This window comes from Excalfactoria chinensis, chromosome 12 (assembly GCF_039878825.1).
Source record: "Excalfactoria chinensis isolate bCotChi1 chromosome 12, bCotChi1.hap2, whole genome shotgun sequence".
Taxonomy (NCBI): Eukaryota; Metazoa; Chordata; class Aves; order Galliformes; family Phasianidae; genus Excalfactoria; species Excalfactoria chinensis.
In genome coordinates this window covers 3859182-3868204 of record NC_092836.1, presented here as the reverse complement: position 1 = coordinate 3868204, position 9023 = coordinate 3859182, and the positions used below count along the sequence as shown (strand labels likewise).

The following is a 9023-nucleotide window of genomic DNA, read 5'->3' as shown; positions in this document are numbered from 1 at the left end:
GGGAGAACGGCGGCGGCGGGGATGGGGGCTCCGCGCGGCGCGGGTTGGGCGGCGGAAGGCGGCGGTGATGGCGGGGCCCGCGGCTCCGGAGCGCTGCCGCGGCGCTGAGCCTCCGGGCCTGCCGCGCGGAGGAGGAGGAGGACGAGGAGGAGGAGGAGGAGGGAGGACCCGATGGCGAATAGCAGCGAGCTGGGGAGCAGCAGCAGCCCGCACCTGCCCAGCGCCGGCGGCCTGCTGAGCGCCTCCGGGCTGAAGCTGGCCACGCTGGGGCTGATCCTCTGCGTGAGCCTGGCGGGCAACGTGCTCTTCGCTTGGCTCATCCTCAAGGACCGACACCTGCACCGTGCCCCGTACTACCTGCTGCTGGACCTCTGCTTGGCCGATGGGCTCCGCTCGCTGGCCTGCTTCCCCTTCGTCATGCTGTCGGTGCGCAGCGGGGCCGCCTGGCCCCACGGGCTGCTCAGCTGCAAGGTGCTGGCCTTCCTGGCCGTGCTCTTCTGCTTCCACGCTGCCTTCCTGCTCTTCTGCGTGGGGGTCACGCGCTACATGGCCATCGCCCACCACCGCTTCTATGCCAAGCGCATGACAGGCTGGACCTGCCTGGCCGTGGTGTGCATGGTGTGGACTCTCTCCATGGCCATGGCTTTCCCTCCCGTCTTCGATGTGGGCACCTACAAGTTCATCCGGGAGGAGGAGCAGTGCATCTTCGAGCACCGCTACGTCAAGGCCAACGACACGCTGGGCTTCATGCTCATGCTGGCGGCCGTCATCGCCGCCACCCACCTGGTCTACATCAAGCTGCTCTTCTTCATCCACGGCCACCGCAAAATGAAGCCGGCCCAGCTGGTCCCGGCCATCAGCCAGAACTGGACCTTCCATGGGCCGGGGGCCACAGGACAGGCGGCGGCCAACTGGACGGCTGGCTTTGGCAGGGGACCCACGCCGCCCACTCTGGTGGGCATCAGGCAGGCAACCCACAGCCAGATCAAGAGGCTGCTGGTGCTGGAGGAGTTTAAGATGGAGAAAAGGCTCTGCAAGATGTTCTACATGATCACCTTGCTTTTCCTGCTCCTCTGGTCCCCCTACATTGTGGCCTGCTACCTGCGGGTCTTCATTAAGGCCAGCTCCATCCCCCAGGTGTACCTGACCACCTCCGTCTGGATGACGTTTGCCCAGGCCGGGGTCAACCCCATCCTTTGCTTCATCTTCAACAAGGAGCTCAGGGTCTGCCTCCGAGCCCACTTCCCGTGCTGCCAAAGCATCCAGAGCACCCAGGGCACCATCCTGTGCGATCTCAAGAGCTTTGGGATGTAGGGGGGCTTCCTCAGCCTATAAAAGAAAGATGGATACTATTTTCCATGTTTCTGCATATGATCTCAAGAAAGCGTGACCCGTGGGGGACGTACTGAGCCACCACCTGGCACCAAACCTTAGGCTGTAAGAAGCTATTTTATTTATTTTTCTATACTTTGCGTATGCTCTCCAGAACATAACAGGTTGCTGTCTATGGAAACAGGTACTTGAGCAGAACACCCCCAAACCTTAGGCTGTACGAAGCTGTTTCTCTTTGTGATTATGTGGTTTTTAACAACAAAACAGGGCTCCAAGTTTCTGGTCTTGCTTCTAACGTTTCTAGACATGATTCCAACAGATACGGATTAAGGCCATGACATTTTCCTTTTGTTTTATTTTTTTTCCTATTCCTGTCTGTTTTGATAAAGGCTTAACAATTTTACTCATGTAATATTTGATAAAAGCCAAGACAATTTTATACTAAAGTTATTTTTGATGACCTCAAGAGGCGTTGTTTTCTTATCATTTGATTTCAGTGAAGAACAAGAGGACGTTCCTGGTGTGGTTTAGTGGAAGTCGGTTTTTGGTGGGAGCTGTGAGTTCATTCGTTCTCAAATGGTTTGAGTATTTGAAGCAGTTACTTATAACTTTTGCCTGACATGCAAACAGTGTAGAACTAATTTCGGTTTTCTCGTTGCACTATTTATTTGGTAATATTTCAGAACTATTTGTGAAATGTGATTTTAAAATACCAACTTTAAAACCGATCAACTATAGCAGTTTTTAAAAACCTAGATTGAAATTCATATTTTACTGCCTTTATAGGAAGTTATCTACAAACCTGGGTAACACTTGTACATTTTGACTGTTTTCTTTAATAAAATCTTGAAAACCTTTACTGTATGTAATTGTCTCAGAATGGCAGCATTCTGCTTTGCTGACAAGTAGCTTGTGTATCTGGAAGGTTGTATGTCTTGTGTCTGAGTAGATTTCACAGCCGAGGTTATTATGGACAAGCACAATCCTTACTTGCTGTTAGATCTCAATTTAGGTGTTTTTACCAATAAAAATGACTGATGCTATTTTTAAGGAGACTTAAGTTCATGATGGGCAACAGGTTCATATAGCGCAATGGTAGATCAGGCGACTGTGGATCACTTATTTTAGTTGCAGAAGCAATTCCTTAATACAATGTCTTAGGAAATACTGGTCTCAAACTGTATTCTTAATGGGTAACTTAAACTTACTCAGCATGGCACATCCTAACTTGCTTCATTTAGAAAAACTTTGGAAGTGCTGCAGCTGGCAGCACGATGGCAGGATCGTGATGTGACTCAGAGGAAGCTGTGCCCAACGCGTTGCTTTCAGGTGCATTGTGCAGCATTTAGCAAACATCAGTCACCGCTGCGCTGCTGCCTGTCGCAGTGACAGCAACAAGCTCCGTTTCCATGAAGAAATCTGCACCTGATCTGGAAGCAGATCTGCAGAGAGCAGTCAGAGGCTGTTAGATGTCAGCTGAGCGGCGGCTGTTGTGTGGCTGTTAGGGAGCGTGGCTTCTGGGTAGGGTAGAACAAAGCAGGGCTATCGCTTCCAAATCCATTAGTGAAAGCGCATCTGGCTATGGCAGGAACGCTGTCAGAACTTCAGGTCATGGCAGAAGCTGGCTATCAGCACTCCTCATGTTTTCATCCTCAAGTGCCAGATTGTGGCTTAGTAAACCTGGATGAGTAATCAGGTAAAGCTGTTATGAAGAGGAACATGCAACACATTGATACTGTTGCTAGTAATTGCATTCCAAGAGTCCTTTGTGCACCTGCTTTACTGTTAGTTCTTTTCTATGGGTTTCCAACTTGTGCAGAATAATTTTCTTAACGTTTAAGAAATCTCTTGTGCAGATAGAAGTTTCTCCCTGGGGCCTAGAACTGTGATCTCCAACTGAAGTCCTGCCTTCTCGTGCAGCCCAATTAGGAAACAGCCAACGTTTCCTCACTTAAGCTATTAAAAGTGTCAGATATTTTGGCATCCCAGCTATAAGTAGCATGCTTATGATTCTATTTAAGCCCCAGAGATGGGAGAACAGTTATTTTAAAGCAGCCCTAAAAGCTGCAAGGACCACATTTTCCTCTCTGCCAGGAAAATTAAGCACAGGTTGTGTAGTCAGTTGGACATGCGGGAGGTGACAAATCACCTTTGGGTGGGTTGGTCTGGTTGCTGCCTGCTGGAGGAACTGCTGCCTTGCTGTCACCATTGATGCCAACCAGACCCGTAGCAAAAGTACACAGAGATGTGAAATGGGTATCTCTGCTGTACCTTTTGTTTGCACGGACACCTGTCAAGACTTCTGATATACATGAGGGCAGAATTGGTGCCTCTTTAAAAGTTAATTTGGTACCTGAGGTCCTTCTAATATCAGGCTGATGACAATCCTGGCTACACCAGCACGAAGGAGAAGGAACTCCAGTAGCTTTAATTCAGGATTCAGATAGGTGTTGAACAATAGAGCTTCATTCCAAGAAAAAAGAAGAATGAAACTTAAGTATAAAAGAACAGATAAGTGGCAGAAAATGTAGCAGTGCTCATTGACCAGCGCTGCTCTGCAAGTCCAGCCTGGGGCTGAGCATGCCAAGGAAGTGTGCAGGCCAGAGAGGGCTGGAGGAGCACCAGAGGATGAGCATTCCTTCTGGAATCTGAGAACAGATAAGGAAGTTTCAAAAAACAAAGAAAAGCCAATCTGAGCATCACCAAGGCACAGCATCAACACGCTCTCACAGCGTCCTTCAGTCTGGATATGGGGAAAGTGGGTCACAGAGATTAACTGCTTTGGCCATGCTCAGAGAAGGGGAGTCAGAGGAGGAAACCTGCTCTGAATAACAAAAGTGGAGGAGTAAAGCAAAGGAGAATGGGCTGAGCCCTGGGAGCCCTCCCACGTGCTTGGTGGGACTCCTGAGGAGCAGCTGTGAGCTCTGTGCCCTCAGCTGCTCATGGAACACCAGTGCTCTGCCTCAGAGTGCTAATGGATGGAGCTCAGCAGGAGCTGAGTGCAATAATTACCTCCTGCGGCCACACGAGAAGCTATTGCAGCTTGTTGTGCAAGTACTGGGCTCACGTGCAAAAACTCAAATGCTTTGAACCCATTCCCATCCCCTCTAACCACAGTGCAAAGGTATGGGGGGCTCAGTGGGCTGTATGGCAACAGGGCACACGCTTCTCTCACTTACCTGTGCTCCAGCCAAGATGCAGATCAAATCCTTTCTGTAACCCATAATAGGACATATGCGATGGTTTCTTTTTCTCTGGGCAGCAGGAGTCAGCATCATGTGAAATGCCATCATCATCACCCCTGGAGACTCTCCACTGTCTGGCTCAGAGCTCACAGCACGCTTGCTGTTGCATGGCTGTGGTAAAGAGTTGCAGTTGCTGTGGCAGCTGTGCTGCACTGGGAAATCTTATTGCTGCTGGCATCGTCCCTCACTCCCCAGGTATTTAACACATTCCTTGCAAGCATTCCCAGCAGAAATCTTGCTGTGCTGTGTCAGCAGAGGTTTTAGCACAAATTTCTATATCAGGCCAGCGTGAAAAGTGACACTGATCTGAAATCTCAACAAGTACTGCCTTATGGGCATCTCTGCTTCACAGCGCTCAGAGCCTGTGAATACTGCAGGGTGCCTCTGTTGTTCAGCTTTGGAAAGTTTGCTGGGAAAAGAGCTGAAATATTTAACCCTGGCACATTACATTGATGTGTGAAGGTCCCACATTTGGCGGTAGAGGTGAGCAGGGGACATGTAGCCCATGGGCTCTTGCTGTTTGCTCTGACAGCACCAAGTCTGCACAAGGGGAGACAAAACTGCCTCCCAGAACAGCGTGAAGCCAGTCGCCTTGAGGGAAAGGGCAGGAATTTGGCTTATTCCTATTGCAGCAATTCTTCCCTGGGGCTCTACCTGGCTGTGATACAGCTCCACCTCCGGCAGGCTGCTCCACCATATGCTGCAGGACTGCCCCAGGACATGCCGAGCTCAGCTCAGAGCTGGCACTGTCCCTCCCTTCCAAGCAAAGGATGCACAGCGTTGGGCTGGATCTCTGCCATCTGCCCACATGGTTACAAACAGTTACGTTTCTTCTTGCAGTGCTGGCACTTGCTCAGAGTTGCCAGCAAAGCACCCAGCAGAGCAGAGGCTCGGGCAGCGATACACACCTACAGGCAGAACATGATGCCAGGTGGCTCAAGGCACTGCATCAGCTGCAAAGGAGGGATTCTGTGACATCAGAATATCCCAGAAACCATACAACATAGCTGTATCTCAAACCAAAGTGTTATAATAAACATGGCAAGGGAGCTGTTTTCTAATAGACCTCCCCTACAATCCCCATTTTTAGCACAGCTTCTTTTGTAGTTACTCAAGCACTGTAAAGGCTACAATTAGCCACTGCGATAGGAACCAGGAAGCATCTCCTATGCTGTGGTGTTGGTACACGCCAGAGTATTGTAACATACACAGCAACCACAGCAATGGAGCCATCAATGAAACTCCATCTCTGAAGGACCCACCCCTCCTAAAAGCTGGCATAGAGGAGTGCTGGGATGGGGCTGATAGAAGCCCTTGTCCCAGTGCCTTCCCATGCTGGTGCCCTCTAATGATGCTATGTCATTGGTAGGGCCTCACAGTCTTCACTCACCCAATGATTGTAGAACTGGCAACTGAGGTCTGAATTTCCAGTGGGCCTTTTACACTGCTCTCTTTCCCTAGAGCTGATGCTGAGCATCCCGAAGCCCATTTTCACTTGGCCTGTGTCACCAGTTGCCTTGGTGCTTTATCTGAAAAAAATTGACTAATTATTTTGGCTCACCTTTGTAAAGCCCAGAGCCACTGATGGCCAGAACAGAGCTTTATCACAGGCAAACAATCACTGACTAAAGAAGCTTTCATCACTTAGCTTTAAAGTCAAAAGCTAAGCCTTTAACGGGAGCTGTTGCATTTCCGTATTTCTATTCATGTTTAATGACCTCAACACTTGCACTGCGCCTTTGATCTCATGAGTCATGCATGGTCTGCATTTATTGGAAGGCCACTTTCTTCAGCATTGCCTTTTTTTGTTTTGCTTCTGCTGTGACCAGGTTGATGCCGCAGAGCACTTTGTGTAGGAGGCTTTCAAGTTCAAAGTGAGTCTTGCAAGGACACAGGGAGCTGTGAAGTCCCAGCTAATTTTAGGCAGTCATCAGTACTGATAGAGTAGGCAGCAATCAGGCGATCACCCAGTGAAGAGACACCCTTCCTAAAGCATTATTTACCGGAGTGCCATTAAAAAATGCAGTCCCATGTTTGTGGAAGGATGATTAACCATTGGAACAAGTCATCCAGGGAAGAAGGGGTGCTCCATCTGTGAGAGGCACAGCAGGAGCCCACATGCCCATCCACAGCCAACCCAGCCTGCAGCCACACCATGCCTAGGGCTCTGCCTGAGTGCATGGGGTGGCAAAAAACCAGGAGAACTGGTGCACAGCATCACATCCTGTCTGTCTGACAGCAATTCGTTCCTTTCTTTCACTGCCTGACAACACCCTTGTTATCACTCCTTGTAAACACCAGTGCAGCTCTCAGAAAATTTAGCAGAGATAGAGCCAAAAGGGCTTTGCCATTAAAGAAAATATCCAGAATGGGAAAACACAGGCAGGATCAGAAGTGGAGCTGAAGTCTGGGTGCTTTCTGACAGTGAGAGAAAGAGGGATGATTTAGTGAAATATTACCTCCCTCCATCAAACTGCTCAATCTGTTCCCATCTGTCACCCAGGAGCTGAAGGAGGCAGCAAGCAGCCCAATAGCTGGGTGAATCAGTGGAACCCTCCTGCTTGTTCCCCCTCCATGGGCTCCATATACAGCACTACACAGCCAAACCCAGCTGGGCAGAGGACATCTGGGTGCAGAGGAAGGCAACTGAGCATGCAGTGTACAGTCAGACCAAGGGGGAACATGGGCACTCAAGCCAAGGAACTGACAGGGCAGCACAAAGCCATGGTGTGATATCCCCTCTGGGCATGAAGGTGTGCCCACTTTGTCCCTGTAAATCCCAAACACTCAGAGGACAACTTTTCCTTACTCTGCACTTACACAACTTCTGTCTGAGCAGAAGTGCTGATGGAAGGCAGCCCCAGGTCACCAAAGGCTCTGTTGCAATGCGTGAAAGGTCTGTTTGAGACTTCAGGAAGTTAAGAGGAACCAGAGAGAAGGGTGACAACACAGCAGCCAGAAAGCTTTGCCATTTAACCAAGAGGACTCAGGGATCCTGCTGGTAAGGCTTCATCCACGTGTGTGGGGAAGAAAAAGTGAGAAAAGAAAATCTCCTTTTTGTTCTAAGAAGGAGCCCTCGAATACCTCCATGAAGCACAGCAAAGCATGCTCATATGCACAAGAGAGGTAAGTAGGGCTTGGTTCTGCTCACCAGGCGGGAAGCCAGCCACCTTTCAATCTGTTGCTGAGAAGTGTTCCAGCTGTGGGTTTACAAAGCCACATTACATTTAAATCAGATTTGATCCCTGCCATGTGCTGTGAGGCAATGTCAGAAACACAGATCCCAGCACGGTGAGTTGGGTCCCACACAGCACCTTCTGCCCCAGGCTGGTTCTGTGCACACCCAGTCCTCCCTTTGGCAAATTGTAGGTGATTTCCTCTACCTCTGATGTGCATAAAGCTCATCTCCATTCCTGTGCTCACAGCATTGATCAGTAACAGCTGTACCCCCGCTGCTTTGGCATTTCATTTCTATCTAATAGAGAGAGGCACATTGATTTTGCTGTTATCAGAATCCCCTTGTATTTGCACAGCCTTTTCTCCTCCCGCAATTTTCTAATTCCTTCTGGAAAAACATGTTACACATTGTCAAGATCAAATTCCTGAGACATCTTGTTTAAATCAAGGGACTCTCAGCACCTTCTGTTTCTTTTGAATATCCATCTGTGCAGTAATAACAAATCAGAGAGCTGCCGGAGTGGGAGGGTGTCCACAAGGACCCGGGGCTGCGCTCTGCTCACTGGGGCTGCACAGCATCAGAGCTCATTGTGCTGACAGCACAGATTAGCAGAGGGCCTCTTTGTTGGGCACATTACAAGATCTCACATGGTGCAGCCACAAAACAACAAGAAGCCCAAGGTTCCCAACCTACCTACATAGCAGCATGAGTAAAATCACAAATACCCACTTCACGTACCTTACAGCAGCTCCACGCAGGTACAGGTTGTTTATTCCAGCTCTCCAGCCTACCTGGATGACCCCCAGCCTTGCACTAACTTCAGCTTCTCCTGCACAACCCAGGTCCTGGTTAGGGCAAGCACCTCAGATCTCAGCCCCACTGACCAAGCAACCAGGAGAATTTGCTACACACCACCACCTCCTACACCTGAAGCCTTTATAAGGCTTTTAAAAGGGAGTACTTCCCAGTGGGGGATTATATACAGGAGAGTGCAGATGAGGCCATGCTCCAGCTGGGTTTTGTGCTTTTCCCCAGCCCCCAGGCTCACAGGTGCTGCCTGCCCAGCAAATCACCTCGCCTTATCTGCCTAATTAGCAAGGAATCAAATTAAGCCAGCAGCTTGTTAGATTTTGCTGTGCCCTTTCCTACAATGGCTTTCTGCTAAGCCAAAATCTGGTGATAAACAGGGAACTTCTCCCAGCTTGGAGTGATAGCATCATTATTCTGTAACATGTCTGTCATATCAATATTAATATAACATTAAACAT

General features: G+C 49.4%; 1 protein-coding gene and 1 long non-coding RNA gene across 2 annotated transcripts; one reads left to right on the top strand and one right to left on the bottom strand.

The window, feature by feature from the left end:
- The first annotated feature begins 171 nt into the window (after positions 1 to 171).
- Positions 172 to 2196, top strand: GPR27 (G protein-coupled receptor 27). Its single transcript, XM_072347171.1, has one exon. It carries the CDS (start codon positions 172 to 174, stop codon positions 1312 to 1314), a length of 1143 nt encoding a protein of 380 aa, XP_072203272.1. The 3' UTR covers positions 1315 to 2196.
- A 1487-nt stretch (positions 2197 to 3683) lies between these two features.
- LOC140257694 (uncharacterized) lies at positions 3684 to 8716 on the bottom strand. The gene is made up of 5 exons (XR_011905104.1): positions 8494 to 8716; positions 7729 to 7777; positions 5968 to 6106; positions 4512 to 4688; positions 3684 to 3795 (listed from the first exon to the last, which is right to left on the bottom strand). It is a non-coding gene; the product is annotated as an uncharacterized lncRNA (long non-coding RNA).
- Between the last annotated feature and the right edge of the window lie 307 nt (positions 8717 to 9023).